The 25,780-nt window shown below is 34.8% G+C and overlaps 1 protein-coding gene across 6 annotated transcripts in view; it reads right to left on the bottom strand.

Moving 5' to 3' along the window:
• Positions 1–25,780, bottom strand: part of DPP8 (dipeptidyl-peptidase 8) — a 54,221-nt gene that overhangs the window by 21,269 nt on the left and 7,172 nt on the right. For all 6 annotated transcript variants that reach the window (XR_824776.1, XM_010834558.1, XM_010834560.1 and 3 more), the window contains 10 exons: positions 21,972–22,084; positions 16,110–16,283; positions 15,096–15,264; positions 9,676–9,786; positions 8,180–8,308; positions 7,599–7,660; positions 5,832–5,932; positions 4,897–5,074; positions 3,852–4,011; positions 301–380 (listed from right to left, as the gene is read on the bottom strand). Coding sequence is in view for 5 of the 6 variants with exons in the window: in XM_010834558.1 (XP_010832860.1) it covers positions 301–380; positions 3,852–4,011; positions 4,897–5,074; positions 5,832–5,932; positions 7,599–7,660; positions 8,180–8,308; positions 9,676–9,786; positions 15,096–15,264; positions 16,110–16,283; positions 21,972–22,084 (1,277 nt within the window). In the remaining variant the exon portion in view is untranslated. The remainder of the gene's footprint in view (positions 1–300; positions 381–3,851; positions 4,012–4,896; positions 5,075–5,831; positions 5,933–7,598; positions 7,661–8,179; positions 8,309–9,675; positions 9,787–15,095; positions 15,265–16,109; positions 16,284–21,971; positions 22,085–25,780) is intronic.

Genomic DNA, 25,780 nt, shown 5'->3' with positions numbered 1-25,780 from the left:
ATCCTCAATCACTTTTGAGAGACTTGGAAAGTATGGACCAGCCCTTTCCTTACTAAGATGCAACACTGCATCTGCAAATGGTGACCTTTGGTAACCAGAACACTTCTAATATCAGCATTATTAAATGGGTGAGATTTAGAATTCAAACTAAGATTCTCCCTTTCCAACAACTTGGGTTTTTTGAGGCCCTAGCAGTATTTTCAAAATACTGGGGTCATATGAAGTTGCACTACTGATTTTCAGTACAGCATACACACAGCTGATGTTGACTAAACATATCAGTAGAATAAAAGAACATACATTAGATCCATGCCGGCCAAGAACTTCCCATTCACCACTGGTAATTGCTATTTCCTCTTTAATAGGACACTTGAAATCACCTAAAGATAAATATAATTATAATTCAGTACTTTGCATCAGACTATAAGCAAACAAAACAATGAAAAATAGTATTCTAAACTCTTTTTTTCAAAAAGGGAACACTGAAAAATTCAAAGTTATGTCTAGAATAATGAAAATCCTTTGGAACTAAAGAGAGGTGGTAGCTAGCTGCACAACATTGAATGTACCAAATGCCTCCCTTCATTCTAAACATTCCTTTTAAAACGGTTAATGTCATGTGAATTCCACCTCAACATAAAGTCTACAGTTAAAAAAACTCCAAGTTATGAGTCTTCTCAATAGTAATGGAATGATCCATGTAACTAAAGTTAAAACAGCAAAATAGACTCTTATGGTAAAGACAGAAAAGAACTCAAAAGCACTTGTATTCCTAGACCTTTGCTTAGACAGACAAAAACAATCTAATGTGTCAACGAGGCATTTCTTCTAGAAATGCAACAAACTACTTAAGCCAGAGAAGGAAAATTTTAATACAACTGTTTATTATTTGCAAAAAACAAATTGAATATTACCATAGTAAATAACAACATGTTCCATTTATCTTTGTAAGATTCTGTCTTGGTAGATAAGGCTCTCTCAGTGGCCTAAGGAGAAGGTTAAAATAAAAAAAGAAAGAAACCCCTGCTTCTGCCTAGCTGCTGCCAGCTCTGGCTCTCAAAGTGATAGCTGAGAAGAGGCTGAGATGATATAGGATCTTAAGTAGGGTCCTACTCAAGTTAAAAAAATAGACTCATTTTATTTTTCTTAGATACAAAAATTCAACTTAGTACTTTAAATTTTATCACCAGAAAATAAGTATTATTTAATATATAACAATACTAATTGTTACACATTATAGCCACTTATGGAAGAAAAAAGAGGAGGGAAGAGGAAAATAAAATGGACATCAAGGAAAAGGATGAAGATTTGGAGCAAGAAAGTCTAAGGAAAAAGGAGGGAAATGGAAAGAGGTAGACAAGCTCAAGGGCTCAGAAGCAGACACTGAGAGGGAACAGGGGCTAAGTGTTCTGAAAAGAATGTCAGCTGAGGTGACAGTGCTTCTTATTCTTCAATACGAGTATAAAATTTTAAGTTATCTTTTAATCCCTGTCCCAAGAATGCTGTTTTAGTGAATTATTATTCATAGCTCTTTGACCAGTCTTCATCACTAAACTTTCTGGAATCTGTAAGTAGATTTAATTTCTGAACAACAGAGGAACAAGTAAGGGCAATTCCACACCAAAGGTCAAATTAAACTAAGGCTCTTAGGGAAAAAAACTCCATCTTGGATATATAAGATCTAGTCTGATTTTTTTAAAAATTCATGCTAAGGGAAGGAGCAAGTCATAGGTAGTATTTACTACTGTCCTAAATTGTAGGTCAGTGTTTCCCAAATAAGAATGATGTTAAAGGGCATGTTGAAAAAACAAATAATCCAATTAAAAAGTCCACAAAGGATTCAAATAGACATTTCTCTAAAGAGATACAAACTGGCTAAATAATATGATGTTACTAAACACTAAGAAAATGCAAATCAAAAGCACAACGATATACCATTGCATATCAATTAGCATGGCTCTTACCAAAACCCCGCCAAAAAACCAAAACAAAACAAACAAAAAAAAGAACTATACCCAGAAAACAACAAGTGTTATTAGCAAGGATGTAGAGAAATTGGGACTTCTGTGCACTTTCTAATGGGAATGTATTAAGGTGTATTAAGGTGCAGCTGCTATTGAAAGTGTATGGTGGTTCCTCAAAAAACTTTAAAGAATTAAAATACTAAGCAATTTCACTTCTGGATATATACCCAAAAGAACTGAAAGCAGGATTTCAAACTGGTATTTGTCTACCCACGCTCATTACAGCATTACTTAAAATGGTCAAAAGAAGTAACCTCACTGTTAATAGACAGATGAATGGGTAAACAAAATGTGTTTACACGTACAATGGAATATTATTCAACCTTAAAAAGGCAGGACATCTGACACATTCTACAATCCGGACGAACCTTGAAGACACTATACTAAATGAAATAAGCCTGTCATTAAAGGACACATACTGTGTGATTCCATGTATATGAGGTAGCTAGAGCAGTCAAATTCATAAACATAGAAAGTGGCTGCCAGGGGCTGAGAGGAGGAAGGAATGGGAAGCTATTAATTATTTACCACTAAATCGGATATTACTTATTGGACAGAATCAGTTCTGGAAGACGAAAAAGAATCCTGGAGATGGATGGTGGTGATGATTGCAGAACAGTAGGAAATATACTTAATGTCATGAAACCACACACTTAAAATGGTAAATTTTGTTATGCATATTTTACCACAATTTAAAAAAAATGGCTATGTTGAGTCTGTTAAGTTATAAATGGCAGTAAAGCATACAACATAACATCATTAAATGTCTAGTATTTTAAAACAAACTGTATTATTAAAGTAGAAAACCGTAGCTCAGTCTTTTTAAAAACACAGAAGTATCGAATGCATTATTTCATCTTTTCTAGGCTTACACATTCTCCTTTCAGTCCCCGGCAGCCACTTTCTATGTTTATGAATTTGACTGCTCTAGCTACCTCATACGGAGAAGGCAATGGCAACCGACTCCAGTACTCTTGCCTGGAGAATCCCATGGACAGAGGAGCCTGGTAGGCTGCAGTCCATGGGGTCGCTAAGAGTCGGACACGACTGAGCGACTTCTCTTTTACCTTTCACTTTCATGCATTGGAGAAGGAAATGGCAACCCACTCCAGTGTGCTTGCCTGGAGAATCCCAGGGACGGGGGAGCCTGGTGGGCTGCCGTCTATGGGGTCGCACAGGGTCGGACACGACTGAAGCGACTTAGCAGCAGCAGCAGCAGCTACCTCATATACATAGAATCACACAGTATGTGTCCTTTAATGACAGGCTTATTTCATTTAGTATAGTGTCTTCAAGGTTCGTTCGGATTGTAGAATGTGTCAGATGTCCTGCCTGTTTAAGGTTGAATAATATTCCATTGTATGTGTAAACACATTTTGTTTACCTATTTATCTGTATTACATTTCCCAGAAGGAAACCCAACACTTTAAAAAAAGAAATTAATTTCAGCTGACATAATATTTAATTTCACTTTGGAAAACAATTATATCAATATGAAGAGCTATACCTATAAATCAACTTCAGCATACGTGCAGACAGTATAAAAAAATCTAGTACATACAAATATCTAATAACTTTGTAACATTTTAAAAGTAGCTTTTTCAATCTAAAAATTACATGAGCTCACTTGAAACAAAAAGTATAGTCAAGGCAAAAACAGAAAGTAACAATAAGTAATTTCAACACCCAAATATTACCCAGTATTATTAATTTATTATGTATCCTTCAAAAACTTTGTCTTATGCTTATAAAGTACACAAAAGAGACTTTACATTGTCCTGACCCTCCCACCTTCTGCCTCTTTTTAAATAGAAAATAACTTCTTACTTGGGGCAGGCAGCCCACCACTGGATCGCTTATACTTGCTCTCCTTTAAAATGGATGTGATTTTATATAAATGACGGAAACCTGTTTTGCATTCAGAGGCAAAAATAAATTCAATTTCATCTTCATGACTTTGGGGAAAAACATGAAAGATGTCATGGATCTGTAAAATAGATAGATTAATTTACTATATACATTAATGAGAATACTATGCAAACAATTTGACTAAGCCAGAGAGAAAGAATTACTTGATAAACATTTTCTGAAATGTAAGTAACTGCCAGATTTCAGGGTATGGTATATGTACAATTACAGATTTTGCCTGGGCCTTTCATATTTATCTTACTTTAGTCAAAGATGTCATCTACTGAGAAATAAATGTTTCCAAATGGAGAAAAATGAAAAATACAACCAAAAGCTGTTTCTTACTCACCATCTCTGGAATTCTTTGAAAAATGGCATGAAGTTTATTTAATGATATAAATCTTATTACAAGAATTATGAGAAAAATTTTTTTTTACTTTTCTTTTCCAGACAGAAATATTCTAACAATTCAAGGGAAAACAGATGTCATCTGTTAGGTGAATCACATGAAGCCTATATGCAGCCAGAGGAGAGTGAACTGGCTTTATTTATTTTGTATCTTGTGTAAGTTTTTTCCATTAAACTGGAAAATGAAAAATTCAATCCCAAATTGGTATATTTTGGGATAGTTTACCGACTTAAAAGAGAAAGTCTTTTCTAGTCAGGACTCTCGTGGTCCTCCCAGAGGCCCTGGTGAGGTTGTGTTTTCAATATCTGACGTGTCCAGAAACAAGAGCAATTCTGCATCCAGGGAGATGTCACTGGAATGGCATCGACCTTTCATCTACAAACCATTCCCCATTCTGGAACCAACATTCCCATTTGAAATGTTCAAACTAAGCAAATAACATTCAAAATTACTGTGAACTTAAAAAATTCCTTTTGATAGTTTGCTATCAAGATTCATTTACTTTAGCATTCTGAGAAAATATTTAAACCAAGTATTACAAGAAAACATGTATACATTTATCCAGATGTCTGTCGTTTCTTCATAGATAATCAGTGGTGTCACAGAGTCAGGCACTGACTCGATGAATCTCTGTCTTTCCATGGCATCATCTTCTACTGGGATAAATAATTCAGGTGAGATCAACACTATCTGTAGGCGAGTCTGGGAGCGATCTAGTAGGATGGCCCACGCACTATTCACATAAACAAAAGAAAAGCACAAAATAAAGCTCTCTTTCGGAAAATGAATATTCCACTAATCTTTCCTTTAGCACTCACCAGTTATTTCTGTAATCACAGTGACAGTATTGCTTTAGTATATGTTAAATTATCACTAACAGCTAATGAAAAGTATTAGTTCATTCTACACTTATTTTTTTGTTTATTTTTAATTGAAGGATAATTGGTTTCTACCATACATCAACATGGATCAGCCATAGGTACACATATTCCACTCATTTTTTTTAAAGTTAAGCTTGAGTAGAGGTTTTAAAAGTAGTTTTCTTTAAATTTCCAAAATCACAGATGGCCTTTGAAATTATTTTCTCCCTTTAATGTCAACAAATGCTAGCCCCATGAAAACTCCTGTTGTCCACATCAGACACAGGAAATACATGTAATCATCTTCACATAAGGCTGTACAAATATTTCTGCTTAAGTTATACAATTAAAAAAATACATATACTTACATATGAGCCTGAAAGTCCTACTTTAACCACAAATACCACTGTGAAACTGTCACTGGCTAAGTAAGAGACAGAAATAAAATGCAATGCACCTATGCTTATAGGATTACAAGTCTACTTAGTTCAGGAAAAATTCTTTGTGTAGAACTAACTACCTTGCAAATTTACATGTGAAAACAGCTCCAAAGGAAAGGAAGAGCCTAATAGCACAGACAGTTCTGGGTCCTAAATTATTTGTAAAGAAGTGACAATTTAACATACGCACTATTTTCCCTCTGGAGTCCATCCAGCTCTGGCAATATATTCAACTCCTTCAAACAGAATCTCAAAAGGCTGAATTAGTTCCTTATCTATGACATCTATAATCTATTGAAAAAGAAAAAAGGAACCTAGTTATAGAAGACTGATACTGGTCTACGTAAAGCACTATTTTTAACAGCATGACACGTGTTCAGTCTTAGGTACAAAGGATAGAGCAAAACCAGCAGTAAGTCATGGGTTACCTTTATTGGTATTCTTTATGTCTAAAAAGTTCTAACTAAAAGACTTAGCATAGTCTAAAAGTTTTTTTCCATGAGTGTATACTAATAGAACTCTTGATAGTAACTGGTAAAATCAGATTTTAATCACTTTATAGACTTTAGTATCTAAGAAAAATAGTCTCTAGTTCCTTACATTTTAGTTTAAAATACTATATGTATAATATATTAGTGAAATGGTCTTGAGTAAGCAAACTTTTTTCCCTAGTCTGGCTAACACACTTTAAAATATAAATTTTTAAAAATGAACAAAAGGATCTGAATAGACTGCTCTCCAAAGAAGATATACAAATGGCCAATAAGCACACGAAAAGATGCTCAACATCATTAGTCATTAGAAAAATGTAAATCAAAACCACAATAAGATGCAACTTCAAATCCCCTAGGATGGCTATAAGACAAATAATAACAAGAGCTGATGAAGATGTGGAGAAGCTGCAAACCTCATACACTGCTGGTAGGAATATAAAGTAGTGCAGCCACTGCAGACACCATTTGGAAGTTCCTCAAAAGGGTAAAACACAGAATTATAATATGACCCAACAACTCCACTCCTAGGTATCTAACCAAGAGAAATGAAAATGTATGACTGTACAAAAACCTGTACACCCACATTATTGGTAGCATTACGTTTAGTAACCAAAATTTGGAAGAACCCAACTGTCTAAAACTGCTGAGTGGATAAATAAAATGTGGTATATATCCACACAATAGAGTATTTTTAGGTGATAAAAAGTAGTGAAGTGCTGTTACTTGGTGCCACAGGATTAGTGCTTGAAAATAAGATGTTAAGTGAAAGAACAGACTAGATACTGTACGATTCCATTTATATGAAATGTCCAGAACAGGCAGATCCATAGACAGATTAGTGGCCGCCTAGGGCTGGGGGGCATGGAGAGGTTTTGGGGTGATGACTAAGGGATGTGAATTTCCTTTAGGAGTAAGGAAAATGTTCTAAAATTGACTGTGGTGATAGCTGCACAAATCTTGAGAATATACTAAAAGCCATTTTACACTTTAAGTGAGTGAATTATATTGTATGTGAAATATACTTCAATAAAGCTGTTTTTAAAAAGTCTAGCAGAGAAGATTGTTTTTTTAATCAATTATGTGTACATTAAGCTTATAGGCATCTGACTGTGGAAAGCAGCAGTATAAAAGACATGAGGGATATTTAACCTAAGACAGACAACTATTCAACACAGAGGGTAACTCAACAGTCAATAACCACTATCTAAGAAATACTGATCTGGAGAATTAACAAAGGCAAAGAGGAAAAACTACTGGAAAGGAATGGTAAATATGCATCTCCCCATACTCCTAACTTGGGAACCAGTAAGAAAGTTTTCAAAGTAGAAAATGAGGTCAACCTGAAATCATGATCTACAGATGTCTCAGCAAGTTCCACAAGTCCAAAATATAAGAAAGCATATCTACAATCTCTGTTGACAGACGAAATGATACAAAAAGTTAACTCAGCATTTTATACTTACCCTTCCTTCAGCATCAATCAGTATTTCTGACATCTTAAAAGTGACTTTTGGATTTGCTGTGCCTTTAGGAAGAGATATAAACAAATAGTAATACAAAGCTATTCAAACTAATTTTACCAGATGAATCCTTTTTAGTCAAATCAGGAATACTGCATTTAGTCAGGGCTTTATTATATAAAAAACTCAAAATTCTATCTCAAATTCATAATTTTCAATATGACTATAAAAGAAGGAGCCAAAGAACATTAGGAATTAGTAGGTAATGAAGGGGAATCCTATATCATTTCACAATTGAAATGCTGTAAATAGCAATATGGGGAAAAATTGCTAATTAAGAACATAATCCCTTAAAAATCTTTATTTTGTAGCAAAGATACTTTTTTATCCATTCCTTGAAATAATCAGTTTTGTGCACTTCCCTACCTTTGAAATAATTTAAAAGGATCAGCCTATAATTAAAATAATTTACTTCAGAGACACTTAACAATCTATCCTTCGGTCGTAAACTTTTGAATGAATGCAGAAGAATCTTGTTTTAAAAGTAGGAATGAGTGTATATAAACATCAATGGAAAGCAGTACCTGTTTTAGGATAACGGAATGAATCTGCTCTCCTTGTTTCCAACATAGGGGATGTAACATGAATAATTTCCACCTCAGATTCATCATTTTCTTCATACAGAATTCTAAGAATTTTACTGCCACTGGGTGCTTAAAAGGAAATTAAATATTGAAAATTTGGGAGTATTATGCCAGAAAATCATCACAATTGACCATTCCCTCTAGTATTCTATTTCCCATAGTAAAAAATAGTTTATGTATAAAATATACGCCTTTCATGTATGAAAATACTACTAATCTTTGCAGTAGCAAGGTGAGTTACTGCTAAGCCACTGTTATTGGTTACAGGCTACTACTCTTGGAGATAAAAACTGAAGATCATCATAGACACACACACACAATGGAAGAAACAGATTTGTGAAGTATTTCAGTTCCTGCACACCTTAAAATGCATTCCTTTCAGGAATTATTACACTTACAATATTTTCTATAACAAAATAAACCCCACTTTAAAAGAGTCCAGGTTTTTTTTAATGGTTTCTCTAATTCATGTCATAATCTTGTTCTAACAGCATAGTTATGGCAAAACATTTTACATCTTAAAATGTCCAAATCTAAGATATGGCTTAAATATTATAAATATTTTTCATGGTCCCTTAGAGATGTGTTCAGAATACTACGTGCAATCCATTAGTGGGTCATGAAATCTTTTAGCTGGTCATAATCAGCATTTTAAGAATAAGACAAGCAAAAAAAATATATGAGTGCATCACGTGTAAGATTAAGCATTGCTTCATGAAATTTGTTTTCAGTTTTATGTGGAATATATGTACAATGTATTAGGCTAGAATGTAAAGCAAATTTCTAACCAGATCACAGTCAAAAAGTTTGAAAGCTTCTGCTTTAGAGAGCTGTTTCTCAGCTAGTGAAATACTTGTAAATTCACAAAGAAAAAAGGAATTTTTGCCTTTTTTTCCTGATCCATTCATATACTAATTTGGCCATCTGTTCATGCAGACTCTCTAGGCAATCCTATATTTATAACAACTCCCACTAAAGGGTGGCATTTTTTATTTTGCTACCAATGTTGCCACCAATCAGCTTCTAGATGAAAAACTGGCGGGACTTCCGTGGTGGTCCAGTGGTTGAGACTCTGTGCTTCCAAGGCAGGGGGCACAGGTTCGATCCCTGATCGAGGAGCTAAGATCCCATAAGCTGCACGGTGCAGCCAAAAAATTAAAAATGAAAAAAAAGAAAGAAAAAAAAAAAAAAAGAAAAACTGGCAAGGAGAGTTGAAGGACCTGGGGCACAGAACCATAATACAACTAATTGTTTTTTATGAGAATTCATTATGGTGGTATACAGCCTGAATATTCGCAGTAACTACTAGTAAGATCCAATCTTCATCACTTAAGAATTTACTATTCAGAATTAAGAATCTGTGCAGTTACCTAACCGGTAGTTGAATCTCATAATGCTTTAACTGACTTATAGTATATTATTTTGAACCCTCTTACTTGTTTCAGCTTCTGGACACCACCAATAACCAGAGTATCTATCAAATTCTTCTTGAAGAACAAAGGTAGCAACTCCAGCTGATCTGGGATCCTCTTCCATGTTGGCTAGCTCTAAATAAACATAAAGGCAAAATTTTCACAGAAGTTCTCATCTTTTCACAGGTACAAAGCAGAACGATCCATTTATTTTGAAAGGCAGCTATAGTATCATGGTGAACTGTGAAGCCAAATGGACTGAATTCAAATCTGGATTCCATTATCCACCAAATGACTGATCCTGGGCAAATCACCTGATCACATTCCGTTGCAGAGTCCCATTTGTAAATGGGAATAAGAACCTACCTTATATGGTTGTTATGAGGATTAAATGAGCTATTTTACATAAAGTACTTACAACAAAGCCTGAACCATCATAGTATGTGCTCCATAAATGTCAGTTTTTATTTTCCCATTTAGCTAGGACCATGGGGAAAAGAATACATGAGAAGGGTCATGGTGCCTTGTAACTCTCCTAACCCTACCAAGACACTGAATACTTCCATTCTCATGTCCCTTCCCAGTCAATGTCCATTCCTGCCTCAGAAAGCACCACTGATCTGATTTCTATCACCAAAGGTTGGTTTTACATATTCCAGACTTTCATGTAAGAGAAATCATACAGTACATACTTTATGTTTGTTGCTGAGTGATAATCCATTGTATATCACAATTTTTTTATCCATTCATCTGTTAATGGACATCTGAATAGCTTCTAGTTGCTATTATGAATAAAGATGCTAAAATCATTCTTTTATTTTTCTGAAACTAATCACATTTATTGGGGTGTTCACAGAATTCAAGTTATCTCTCCATCTCAAAAACTTCACATTCCACAGTGAGTTTGTGTACAAGTAAATATATTCTTATATAGTTTCTATGAGACTTGATCTTACAACAAAACAGAAGTCTGATACATCAGTTTCAGCTAAGAACTTTATTTTCAATTCTGAAACTCACACATTTGCTCAGAAAAAAATTTTTGTGTTTTTCCCTGAGACTTCTCATTTTCATTCAAGTTTTCTGATCAATCAGGATACTGACAGAAGTTTGAATTATCCCCGTGGAAACTCTGATATACAATGACAGGTTAAATACTTATAGGTCTTCTGACATTTATTATATTCATAGGTTTCATCCAATCCTAACAGTTAGCTAAGCTATGTGCATTTAGCCAACAGACCAAAATCTGTACTAGCTCAACAGAAATCATTCTTGTATAAAAATATTTGTGAACATGTGTTTTCATTTCTTTGAATAAAAACCTAGGACTGGAATGGCTGGGTAAGAATGTGTAATATGAACCAATTGTTCCTTACCAAAAAATTTTGAGAAGGAAATGGCAAAAGAGTTGGACACCACTAGTGACTAAACAACAAATATTGGTTTCTATCAGATCAGATCAGATCAGTCACTCAGTCGTGTCCGACTCTGCGACCCCATGAATCGCAGCACGCCAGAAAAGAAATTGGCACTCTTACCATAAATAAACTACTATATACAAAATTAGATAACCCAAAAGGACTTACTGTAAATCACAGGGAACTCTACTCAATATTCTGCAACACTCTAAATGGGAAAATCATTTGAAAAAGAATAGATATCACTGAATCTATACACCTAATAGATATAACTGAATGCTATACACCTAAAACTAACACAACACTGTAAACCAACTATACTCTAATATAAAATAAAAATCAAGTAAAAAAACAACAACAAAATTTTGAGTCCAGAAGTGTTCAGAACACAGAATCTGGGGAATTCTTTTCATGTTTATATATCAACACGTAATTATGTCATATCTCCAGGAGGGTAATCAAATACCTTGTAATCGAATACACTAATATTCCTGCAGCAAATTTAGGAATAGGCAAACTAAGTAGGATTAAAACTATAAATAACCTCAGGTCAGTTCAGGTCACATCTTGCCACCAAAGAGGTTTTCGCACCAACTTAATCAACACTAAGCTCTGTTTTCCAGGTTTCTGGATTTTGTAATTAATGATGCAGCCATCAGTGCTCCGTTTTCTTGGATCATTCAATGACTCCAAAGTTATACCTCCCATACTGTTTTATGTTTTGTTCTCCTGTAGATGTGATAATATGTATCACTCATTTATATCTCTCTATCATTTATTACGGGCGTCCCTGGTGATGACCTCAATTACTAAGATTAATTAGATGAATAAATGGTATCACCTTGTTCTTGCAATAAGATATGTCCTTTGAGAGTAGAGGTTGGTATGACATTACTTTTAAGTTTCTCTATTATGCAAGGCAGAGAATAAGCAAATGCAGATGCTGAATAATTAATAAACCCATGTAAAAGAAGACTTTCATTTGGAAATTTGTTGTGATAAGAGAAATAAAAGTGATAATGCTTTCTACCTACTTTTCTAAATAAACAAATTAAACAGTACTTACTGTGTTTCAGACCCTGTCTAAAACACTTCCCAAATATTAAAACTTCAATAACAACCTCATGATGACATGCTATTCATTAACCTTTTTACAGATACGAAAACAAAGATAGGTTAAACAACTTACTCAAAAGAACAGAAGTAAAAAAGAGTAGATGAGACTCAAATCTAGATACTCCAGTTCTAGATTGTATTTTTAACTACTACACTAACCCTGAAAATAAAAAATATACGATATACCTACATGCACAGAAAAGAAATTAATAAAAACACTATTATAGTGGGCTTCCCTGGTGGCTCAGTGGCAAAGAATCTGCCTCCCAATGCAGGAGACACAGGTTCAATCCCGGGTCTGGGAAGATCCCATATGCCACGGAGCAACTAGGCCTGTGCACCACGACTACTGAGTCTGTGCTTTAGAGCCTGTGAGCCGCAAATACCGAGCCCACGTGCATCAACTACCGAAGCCCACGTGCCTGCAGCCCTTGCTCTGCAACAAAAGAAGCTACCATGATAAGCATGGCAACGAAGAGTAGCCCCCACTCACCGCAACTACAGAAAAGCCTACTCGTCAGCAAAGACGCAGCACAGCCAAATATAAAAAAAATTGTTAAAAAAAGTCACACAAGAGAATCACTTCTCAGATTTATAAAATAAATTCCAACACACACACACACATCCAGCAGGATTTCAGTGGTTTCTACTTTAAATTCTGCCAATTTTCACAATAATCCTGTATGGAAAACAATCCTACCGAAGGAAAAAATGTACAGACTAAAAACATGCCTTATTTCTAACAGTCACTGTCAAAGCAGTCCCAGCCTCAACAACAATAACTAGTACATAGTGAGTTTCTAATGTTTGCTGAAACCATGAACAAATGGCTAGGATTTCCAACCCAGATTTACTAACTACTAACCTAAACTTTGTTTTGCCAGTGGTAGCTGTCCTGATTTCCTGACTCCAGATGAAGACTCATTAAACACCAAAATATGGACATTTTACTTAAAATTTCCCTACTCCACCCCCTTTTCTCTATTCCACACCCTAGTTTTAGGTTGTTAAGACCTGGGTATTTACAGTATTTACACTAGTTAAGCTTTGCCCTCTCTCTAGACTTGCACTTCTCAAATATAACTTTCACGAAGTATTCAGAACAATTTATCTACAATAGGACTCTGACCACACTACTCAACTGCTAAAAGCTTTTTCCAATGAACCCCCATATCATGATAAAGGCCATGTTCATTTACATAAGAAATTGTCCACCCTTCTCCTTGCCCTTATGTGCCAGCCTCATCTTTCTCTATATCTTGACTCACATCTCATGCTTTAGGAGCGTAGGACTGCTTCTAATTCTTACAAACTATGGTGCCTTCCGCATCAAGGCCTTTCCAGGCTGTCCTCTTGCCTGGAGTGTACTGGCTAATGTACAGTCACTATTTGAGAGCAGTTTAAGTGTCATCTCTTCAGGTAAGCCTTCTGGGACCACTACCCTGGCTTGTACTCTTATAACACCCAATGTTTGCTGTTTATCATTCTGTTCTGTTATTTATTTGTTATTTGTTTATTTGTTATTTCCTTTAGGGCCAGGACTACGTCTTATTCAACTCTGTATCCTTAGTTCCTGCCACATTGTCTGGCACACAGGAACTTGATATATCTTTCTTGATTGACAATGGTTAGAACACATTTCTTGACTTCTAATTCAGTGCTTTTTTAAATCAATATAAGTTGTTCAGAAAAAGACTTCTTCTCTAACACTGACTATCTTAATGATGAAAAAACTGTTGCCAATACACTATCATATTCTAAAATAATTTATTAAGGAAGATGCCCATGCCCAATAAATCAGTTTTATGACCATCAAATTACGGGAAAGTTGGACAATAAATTTTTAGAGGACTGTCCTTCATCATGGAGCTTAACCTTAAGGTGTACTTCCATGTTTAAAAAAAAAAAAAAACTATTTCCCTTCTTTCATTTGCATAAAAGCTTTAGAGGAAAAAGGAAAAAATCCATATCATTTCTGTGCTTTTAGTGAAAGTGGCTCAGTCATGTCTGACTCTTTGAGACCCCATGGACTATATATATAGCCCAAGGAATTCTCTAGGCCAGAATACTGGAATAGGTGGCCTTTCCCTTCTCCAGGGGATCGTCCTAACCAGAGATCGAACCCAGGTCTCCTGCATTGCAGGCGGATTCTTTACCAGCTGAGACACAAGGGAAGCCCTTTTAATAGTGCTTAGTATTATTAAAGTCATTTCAATAAAAATTAAATATTTCCACAACACAGAAAGTTTTATTTTTCCTATTATGACAAAATAACTAAGCAGGCTCTCCAAGAAGGGAAAATAAAATTTTAAGTAGTTCTTACAGTGTGTATTGAGTTTTTCTGTTTGTTTTCCTAAAAACTAGATTTTTTAAATTAAATTTTATTTCAATCAGATAAGTGCTACGGTTGTGCTGTCTGAAAATAACCATTAAAACAAGGTAGCATTACAATGATTCTTTTTGTTTGTTATTTCATTTTTGGTGGTGGTAGAGGTAGTTCTTTCTTTTACCCCATAGGAAATTTTATGTAATCTAGTGTTCTCAGAAACTTGTATTCTTTTTGTTGTTTAAGCTTCACTATCATCTTTTCTAAGGTTTACTGAGGTATAACTGACATTAAAAGTGCATGCATTGAATACATACTTGATTATTTTGGACATGTGAAGACACCTATAATATCAGCAAAATCAAGACATTAAACATAGCCATCAACTACAAAAAAAAACAAGTAGCATTCTATAGGAGATACATACAAGTTTATAAAAAAAAGTTGCATTTGTTTTCTAATTTTAAAGATTTAAATTTAAAATATAAAGATCAGCATGCTTTGATTTCAAAATGTAAGCAAAACAAAATTAAATTTTAAAAATATTTTTTAGGAAAATTGATTTGAAGAACCTGAATTACCATTGTGCACATAAGTGAGCCTCCTTTCTTCTCTCGTTACAATGTTTGATATCCAAATATCATTGCTATGTATAAAAGCAATCCAGTCTGGATCAGCTGGGCATAGTTTTGGATCCATCCGAATGTTGGGACAACTAGTCTCCACTAAATTGGGCCGTAAGGGTTGTTGCTAGAAAAGTAAACAACATTTAAAGGCAAGTATCAGGCTTATACATACCTATTTACATACATACAATACAGGGTGTTGTACCAGCACCCTTCCTATAAAATGAATAATAATCCTAAGTATAATATCAACTGTGATAACTGCTCTCCAGAAAAATGTACTTATGTGCCTTATAAGAAATGAATCATTTTTTTTCCTATGAATTAATAAGCTAAGCCTAATAGGAACGGAAATAAAGACAATATAACAGCACCTCATAAATTCTGTTGACCAAACCTGTTAAATAGAGTAATTATTGTTTGTTGCATACTTTTATTAAACTTATATGCCTATTTCACTTATTAAATGTTTCCATTTAATTTTACCAGTATAAAACAATTTGTTCATAACATTGTAATGAAAGCTAGAAGCGTCACAATTCTATCAGAAGAATAGTTCTAATATCACATGAAAAACTGCTTGGAATAAAATCAAAATTTTAAACTATTTATTGAGATGAATTAAGCTTTTAGAAGAACCAAAAAGGGATTGTCTTGTGATATCATTATCTTTGAAAATCCAACTCAGCAATTACACAAAAAATGGCACACTGATTCCCTTTATTAACTCTTCCTACATAACAAGTGTTTTCAGTATTTTAAAATTATATAACTAATGTCACTGAAAAATTATTAACTAAAAATTAATACCCATATGGGAAATTAATACCCATATTTCCTATTTTCTTTACTACTAAGTTAGTGGTAAATAACTGGTAAGCAGAATTTTTTAGTTTAACTATCTTTCTGATTTGGACACAAATAATTTTAGGACACCTAGCAGTTTATCAAGTAGTAAAATCAACTTACAGTAAATCCTTGTGGCCCTCCATCTTTTACATGGTAAATTCCACTACCAGCTTGAAATAGAAATGTTCCACTTCCCTGGTGATAATCATAAGAAGCAATTCCAACTGTTCCAATGCGTTTTCTTTCCCGTAATAGTTCTTCTTCTCGAGAATACATTCCATAGTCCAGTGTCGCCTAATGCAGAAAGAGAGAGGTCTCCTATTCCAGTTTTCTGAAAGCCAGCTTTTTGCTTTTATTAATAGCATTGAAATTCTAGCATCTACAGTATTACTGAGTTTACATTTTGAGTGATCCCAAAATTTGTTACAACTTTAAACAGATTAATTTTGGGAAGTCTGCTGAAAAATTTGGTAAAAGGTCCCTATATGAATACTGCATTCATTAGAGAGCAAGCATTAAGCTTCATTACTTTGACTTGGCATTCAAGATCTCCTACAACTTAAATGTAATACAGCAGCTCTGCATGCATTTAAGAGGAGACTCTAGAGTAGTTTAATTTCTTCAAAAGTAGTTTTCTTCACTTTCAGAGTAGTAATAAACCATTTACTTCAGCACTGTGAAGATTAACTTAGATAAAAATATGTAAAATGTTTATTAGCACAATGACTGGCACAGAGTAAAGTTCTCAAACATCAGCTGTCATTAGTTCCTTTCCACTACATCTGCTAATACTACTCCAATAAAACCCCAGGTCGGGCCCATCACATTACTGTGGTGTTCTGGCTCCTGGCCTTTGTTCCATTTCCCTTCACACTGAGAGGCCATTTTTCTTTCTATCCATCTGAGTTTTACTGCTATCCCAAAACCTTAGCCCTAAATCAACGCTGGCCAGGAAAGTTTCCCGATATTTCTATAAGAGTTACTATCTCTTTTACTCATTTGGCTATAGTTTTGTTTTTCACTTTCTTTCAGTAAATGAATTAAAAAAAAGTGAGAGCAGAATCTGTCTCATTTTGTTTTCCCACTTAAAGCAACAGCTAAAATCTCCGTCAAAGAATATTTGTAATTAATGACTGATGATGATGAGGGGCCTTCCCAAACTAAAAGTATTATCTGATACATATATATAAAACTTCACATGTATAAGAAGAAACATAAAGAAAACAAATCTAGTAAGTGCTAGTTTTAAGAATTTATATCCACATCTTCCCTAAGAGCTCTTTATGATAAATAAAGGAATAAATAAGGGAAACAGATATGGTTTCTGCTATCAAGGACTAATTATTTTATTTTATTTTATTTAGCCAAGCCGCAGCTTGCAGGATTTTAGTTTCCCAATCAAACTTTGGTCTCCCACAGTGGAAGCATGGAGTCCCAATCACTGGACCATCAGGGATGTCTCAAGGACTAGTACTTTAAAAGTAGTCGAGTTTATATATCTGGAAAAACACATAATTTAAAAAGATACATGGACCCCAACATGCACTGCAGCACTATTTACAATAGCCAGGACATGGAAGCAACCTAAACGTCCATCAGCAGAGGAATAAACAAAAAAGGTATGGTACATATGTATGTACAAATGAATATCACTCAGCCACAAAAAAGGACAGAACAATGCCATCTGCAGCAATACGGATGGACCCAGAGACTGCCACACTGAGTGAAGTCAAAGATGTGATACTGCTTATGTGTGGATCTGAAAATAAATATAGATACCAAGTAAGTGGGAGGAGGGATAAATTGGGAGATTGGGACTGACATATACAGACTATTATGTATAAAATAGATAACTGATAAGGACCTACTCTATACCACAGGAAACTCACTCAGTATTCTGTAATGGCCTATATGAGACAATAAGCTAAAAAAGCGTGTATATGTAAATGTATAACTGATTCACTCTGTTGTATACCTGAAACTAAGATAACACTGTAAGCCAACTATACTCTAATAAAAATTTAATAAATAAAATAATCATATGGATTGAAATCTTTGTATTTTCCTCTCAACTTTATGGTAAGCCTAAAATTGCTTTAAAAAATCATTTTTAATGAAAAAAATAAATAAAAGTATGTATGTATATCCAAATCTATTAAACCGAATACTTGCAATTTTTATATGTCAATTATACCTCAATAAACCTTTAAAAAGTGAAACCATATAAAGCACTAGATAAAAACATGGGTAAATTCTTTTATAACCCGAGTGTAGAAAAACTGTCCTATGATAAAAGACAAATTCTAGAAGCAATATCAGAAGGATACATTTTATCATACAAAAGTCTTTCATGTGGTGCGTGAGCACATGCACACACACACACACACACACAAAAATACAAATTACAACTTCATGAAAACATCTGAAACTATATCACAGACAAAGGGTTAATATCTCCAGGAAATAAAAGGCTTCTAAAAATGAAAAAAGGACCATGTTACATAAAAATGGTTTATAGATAAAAAGATGATCAACTCTGCCTATAAAAGAATAGCAAATTAAACTACAATTGGGATAGCATTTCTATCAGATTTGCAAAAAATCCAAATGTCTGACTATAAACTGTGTTGGAGAATCTATGGGAAAACAGGTACAATTATTCCTTGCTGATGGAAATTCATAATGGCACAGCTCCTATGGAAGGAAATTTGATACCTAGCAAAATTACAAAACCATGTACCGTTTGGTCCAATAATTTCAGCTCTAGGAATCTAGTTTAAAGATACACTGGCAAAATGTAAAAAGTTGTATGCCCAAGCTATTTTAATGCAGTACTATTTATAATACAAAGATTGAAAATAACTAAAATGTCCATCAAGAGGGAACTGGTTGAATATGATTCGTCTGTACAACACAACACAGATGTAAAAACAAATAAAGATTATGTATACGGCTTGTCCCTCAGTAACTAGTACTCAGATCAAAGTCTCTTAATACCACTTTCCTCTAAAGGAAGCAGACAGATATGGCTGATTCCAAGCATGGAAAAAGCAGTGTGAAAGATGATCATGAAACATCTCCATACCACCAAATACCAATTACTACCAGGATCATGTCAAAACGATTTGATATGTCAAGTTGACGGGGATTCAAACAGTCAAAAATAAGATAATTTGTACAATAAGAATAACAACTGTCAATGGATCAAAAGATACCAAACAGGCTACACTGTAAATTAATAAAGATATAAAAATGAAAACCAAATACTCTGCAAAACTCCTAATTTATCACACATAGAAGACTGTGTTTGAAAAATGGGAAAGAAAGGAAAGAAACATCCTGCCTTTCTATCGTGAACTTCTCCTCAGGATAACTGAATAATTGTTGAATAGCAGTTTTCTCTTTATAGAAGTTTCTCAGTTAATAAATGAAGAAGGAATGATAAAAACTCATTGTTTTATAATAGATCTAGGTAATGATCAAACGACGCTATCATCACAAGCAACTGAAGTTCTATATGACTTTTGATGGGGGCATACAACATTATTGATGAAGTATTCTTTACCTTTTAAATTGTACAAAAAACATATATACATATAAATAATATATATAACATAAAATTTGCCACCTTAACAACTTTTTCAGTATACCACTCAGTACTGTTAATTATACTCACATTGTTGTGCAACCCATCTCCAGAACTTTGCCATTTTGCAAAACTGAAACTCTATATCCATTAAACTTATTAAACAGCATCTCCTCACTTTTCTCTCCCTCAGTCCCTGGCAACTACCATTCTGGTAGTCTATTTGACTACTTTAGGCATCCCATATAAGTGGAGTCATGTAGCATTTGTCCTTTCGTGATTGGCTTATCTCACTTATCATAATGTCTTCACGGTTCCTTGATGTTGTAGCATGTCACAATTTCCTTCCTTTTTAAGGCTGAATGATATTCTGTCACATATATATGCCAGATTTTGTTTATTCGTTCTTCTGTCCATGGACACTTTGGCTATTATGAATTATGCTGCTATGGACATGGTGTAGAGTTATTTGTTCAAGACCTTGCTTTCAATTTTTTTGATCTGTAAAGTAGTCTTGGGTGGGGAGGGGAAGCAAACCTGTGTCTAATCAAGCTTCTAGATCTGACTACCTATTTCTATTTATAGAAAATATAGGAAACTGAAGAACGTATCAAATAACACCATAGGAATACAATCAGCAGAACAGACCCTCTTTCTTCAATAGATAAACCGTAATGGGGAGAAAAGGACAGAAAGAAAATCAGAGGATTAAAAGGAAAAGAAACTTAAGAAACCTATCAATAAAATGTAACATATCAAACTTATTTCAATCCTATTTAACAAATCAAGTGTAAAAAAAAGAGAACATTTATCTAAAAATCAAGAAAATTTGAATATTTCATATGAAGAAATGATTAATGACTTTTTAAGATATGATGATACTGTGGTAATGTCTAAAAAGAATATATATTCTTTAGAGACACGATCTATTTAGGAGTGAAATGATATATTTGGGAGCTGTTTCAAAATATTCTGAAAAGTGGGGGTGGGGACTGGAAAGGCTGTAATGAAACACTGATGGCCAAGATGTGATCATTGTTAAAACCAGTTCACATGGGATTCTGCTTTTGCATGGTTTGAAATTTTCCATGATAGACCTCAAAAAAAACCACACAAAAACCTCTGACTCACTAATTTACAACCTATTCTATGTGAAAACGACCATTATTTTAGTTCAACACACTGTTCTTAGAATAAGAAATGTTTCTGCTTCAAAGAAAAGTCACAAAGCAATGTGAAAAACATCCTTGATAAACAGTTATAGTCAAAATGGTTAGCTGTCATGGAAGCTATTTTTTTTTTTTTTTTACTTCTTAAGAGAAATATCACATTTTGGTTCATTTAGCACAAATATGCCATTCAATAATATTCAATGTAAAAATATTAAGTGAGAACCTAAAAGGCAAACAACTGTACCCAAACTATAATCTTGTTCTGTTGATGTTTTCGACCATTTACATTTTGTCTAAAGACAAAATATTGAAGGAAAAAACTTAACCTTTGATTTTCCCTAAATTGAATCTTGCTATTTAGAAACAAAAACTGAACTTAGTACCTTTATTTAATCCCTATATTAGTACTGTTACTAAATATTAGAACTACAATTTAAAGATTTAAATAAAAGCTTTCTGGAAATATATATTACTTCTCTTATGTGAACAATTCTCTCCCAAAATGTGAGAACCATGTAACTAGCAAGTTTACAGAGGGAAAGGTGGTTAAACAGGGAGAAGGTAGTTAAAAAAAAAATCTGGGAACTTCCCTGGTGGTCTAGAAGTTAAGAGTCCATGCTTCCTCTGCAGCAGGTGTGGTTTGATCCCTGGTAGTACTCTTGCCTGGAAAACCCCATGGACAGAGGAGCCTGGTGGGCTGCAGTCCATGGGGTTGTTGAGGGTCAGACACGACTGAGCGACTTCACTTTCACTTTTCACTTTCATGCACTGGAGAAGGAAATGGCAACCCACTCCAGTGGTCTTGCCTGGAGAATCCCAGGGACGGGGGAGCCTGGTGGTCTGCTGTCTATGGGTCGCACAGAGTCAGACACTGTGACTTAGCAGCAGGGGAACTAAGATCCTACATGCCACACCACACTGGGTAGCCAAAAAAAACCTGAATTGTATTAATAACATCTAATATCCCTAGTCTCAGATATTGAGAATTAAATCAAATTTCAGGGTCATACACAGAAAAACATAAAAATGTTTTAATTCTTTTTTTATATTATGACTTATTGGTCTTTTAAAATTGTTTTTATTATTACTTTATTAACATATACCTTAATTCCTTTTGATTCATATCTACTTCAAGTATAAGATCCCAATTGAATTTCTGCCCCTAAATAAATGCAATATTAAAACCATACAGAAAATCATAATAACAACAACATTTAATCCTACCTGAAAAAGATCCAAAAGAGGCTTCCAAGAGAGCATTAAGACTGCTGCTCTGTTGATGGTTTTGGGAATTTCAGAATAAAACAGTGTATTTTCTCTGTTCTCACCAGACATAGCTATAAAAGAAAACAATCATCTTTTGTTACTTTAAAAAATGGCAATCTGTTTACAACAATCACAGCAGTAAGTACACAATGCCTCTTACATACTGCAGGATGCTGTACTCTGTGGGACCTATAATGCATGTTAACAAGGCAGAGATGCGCACGCCATACGCCATGCTAATTTTCTTCAGTAAAACCCAGGCTCCCAGAAAATATTCTAATTTTAGTCCTTCTCAAAGCAAACATAAAAAGTATATAAGATGTTGTAAGGGTTATGTGTCATTTTTAGTTTTTTAAAAAATTGTTAGTGTCTTACAAATTGGCAACAGACTTATCAGATTTCAAATGGGGGTGCTTTGTGACAACTTCAGATGATTAAGCTTCTTTTTCTGAATCATTTACAGTATTCATTTAGAAATATACATAGGTCTAACTGAATTTGAGTTTTTCTTCAATATAAATATTCTATCACTATAATCACTAATAAGCTTCAAATGAAAGGACATTCACATTAAAACAACACAGAATCTGATATCTGATTTGCTAAAAGTCTCTTTATCCTTTACTCAGGAACTGTGAAAGAAAGAGGTCCACGTTAAGTAGAAGATGGGTCTATTCTGTGAAATCATAGGATAACTGAATGGGAAGATCACAGCAGTGTAGAATAAACTACATAACAGAGAGAAGTAACAGAAATACAACATGGTTATGAAGAGGTGAACCAAAGAAAACTCATAGTAAAATAAAGTCCTTTTACTCTACCATAAAGGTACCAGAAAGGTTATCACTTCCAAAAAAAACTAGGGGGGAGAGAAAGAGAAAGTAAATAACACAGGAAGAACAAAAACTCTCTCCTGGCAGAATAAATCTTCAGTCTTGTGTTTCTGATAACGGCAGAGAAGGTAGTCTGTGGAAGGACATGCTAACTTCCATGCTAACCCTTGCAAAGACTGGGGATGAGTCCCCAAAGATTCACAGCTTCCTGTATCCCTTTATTATCCTAAATTTTACTTAAACCTTTCTTAGTCTGTCTTGCCTTTCGGAGTAAAAAGTTAGTTATCAGCTGATACTTATTTCAGCATTTGTGGGAGTATTAGTTGCTCAGTTGTGTCTTGACTCTTGTGACACCATGGACTGTAACCTGCCAGGCTCCTCTGACCATGGGACTCTTCAGGCAAGAAGACTGGAGTGGGTTGCCATTTCCTTCTCCAGGGGATCTCCCCAACCCAGCACTTAGTTTTGCCTTAGATCTACTTTGCACATTCCAGAGTTACTTTGTTACGTATTTCTTAAGACAGTAGCCACTTATCCATACTATTCATAATCGTACAAAATACAATCATATCCTCCTTAAGCCTTTCCCTTCTAAGAGCTTTCGGCATGCAACTAGGATAAAGCTGGTTCTCATCTATTCTCAATGAGTCATTTCCCAAAATCCCTTCACATTCCCCTCTTGAAACTGCTACTGTTCCATGTCTTCCAGGATTCAACCGTGACCAATAAAAATTTCTATCATACACACTCTCCAGCTCTGTGTAACACAGAATGACCTTTTCCCATTGTTTCTTTCTTGTTGACACAACAGTATTTACTGGTGTCTGAAGTATATTACTGCAGATGGTGACTGCAGCCATGAAATTAAAAGACACCTACTCCTTGGAAGAAAAGTTATGACCAACCTAGATAGCATATTCAAAAGCAGAGACATTACTTTGCCAACAAAGGTCTGTCTAGTCAAGGCTATGGTTTTTCCTGTGGTCATGTATGGATGTGAGAGTTGGACTCTGAAGAAAGCTGAGCGCTGAAGAATTGATGCTTTTGAACTGTGGTGTTGGAGAAGACTCTTGAGAGTCCCTTGGACTGCAAGGAGATCCAACCAGTCCATCCTAAAGGAGATCAGCCCTGGGATTTCTTCGGAAGGAATGATGCTAAACCTGAAACTCCAGTACTTTGGCCACCTCATGCGAAGAGTTCTCATTGGAAAAGACTCTGATGCTGGGAGGGATTGGGGGCAGGAGGAGAAGGGGACGACAGAGGATGAGATGGCTGGATGGCATCACTGACTCGATGGACGTGAGTCTAAGTGAACTCCGGGAGATGGTGATGGACAGGAAGGCCTGGCGTGCTGCAATTCATGGGGTGGCAAAGAGTCAGACACGACTGAGCGACTGAACTGATCTGAAGTATATTAATTTTTTTGAAACAAACTTATATGGAAAAAATTAATATTCAGGTAGATATAAAACAAGTGAGCAAATAAAATGGCATACAACTTTCTTGAAAAGCTCGTTATTTTAAAGAGGACTTCTCTGGTGGTCCAGTGGTTAAGAAGCAGCCTGCCAATGCAGAGGACACGGTTTCGACCCTTGGTCCAGGAAGATTCCACATTTCACAGGGCAACTGCACACGTGCATCGCCACCGCGGAGCCCACGCGCTGCAGCTCCTGAAGCCCCGAGCACTAGTGTCTGTGCTCCACAGCAAGAGCAGTCACTGCAGTGAGAAGCCCGAGCACAGCAACAAAGAGTAATAACCCCTGCTCACTGCAACTAGAGAAAGCCCTTGTGCAGAAACAATGACCCAGCACAGCCAAAAATAAATAAATATTTTAAAGACTGTCAATTTTCCTAACTTCATCTGTAAATATAATGCAATCCTAACATAACACAGTTTAAGTAGGATTGGGAGAAAGGAGCTTTAAGCTAATTAAAGTTCTCACAGAAAAACAAGCAAACAAAAATAATCAGGAAAAGTATGAAAAAGAGTAATGAAAAGTACTGTTTGTTTACTGTCAAACAGTAAAACATCTAAAGTTATAGTAATAATAGTAAGAGCAGCACAGTATTGGCCCTTGATTTGACAGACAGATCAATGGAGCAAAACAAAGTCCAAAGTACATAAGGATTTCAAAAAAATACAATCTGGAGTTGAGATAACCTTTCTAGATGTCTAGATGGGAAACAAAACTACATAAAAAGTAAAAATTTAACTACCAAAAAAAAAAAAAAACAACCCACAAATTTCTACAAAAGGACCAAAGGCAAAAAACATTCAACATTCAGGGAAAAAATTCAACATTCAGGGAAAAAATATCACAATGGATTAATTCCCTCACTGTACAAAAAAATGCTTTAAGTTGACAAGAAAAGTACCCACAACCCAATAAAAAATAGACAGTGATTACAAACAGATCAGTCACAGAAAAAAACACACAAATGCCTTGTAAATATGTGAAAGGATGCTCAACTTCACTCATAGGAGAAATACGAATTAAAACTACAATGAAGCATGGAGATATAATGAACAGCACGATGCCTGTAATTAATAATACTATAGTGCATATTTGAAAGTAGCTAAGAGAATAAGTCTTAATAGTTCTCATCACAAGGAAAAAAATTTTTTTATTAACTATGGTGACAGATGTTAATTCGACTTACTGTAATGGTCATTTCACAACGTACACAAATATTGAATCATTATGTTGTACACATGAAACTAATATGTCAATTACACTTCAATTAAAAAAACAATAATAAAAAAATCACAGTGAGGGATTGCTGTTCACCAATTAGATTGGGAAGGATAAAAAGTTTGCTCACTCACTATTGGTACAGGTACAGAGAAATACATACTCTGAGACAATGCTGACAGGGATGTAAACTCTGTAACCTCCATGGAGGGGTAGTTTGACAATATCAATAAGAATTCAG

This window comes from Bison bison, unplaced genomic scaffold (genome assembly GCF_000754665.1).
Source record: "Bison bison bison isolate TAMUID 2011002044 unplaced genomic scaffold, Bison_UMD1.0 scf7180017864034, whole genome shotgun sequence".
Lineage (NCBI taxonomy): Eukaryota > Metazoa > Chordata > Mammalia > Artiodactyla > Bovidae > Bison > Bison bison.
This window is presented reverse-complemented; position numbering and strand designations above follow the sequence as displayed.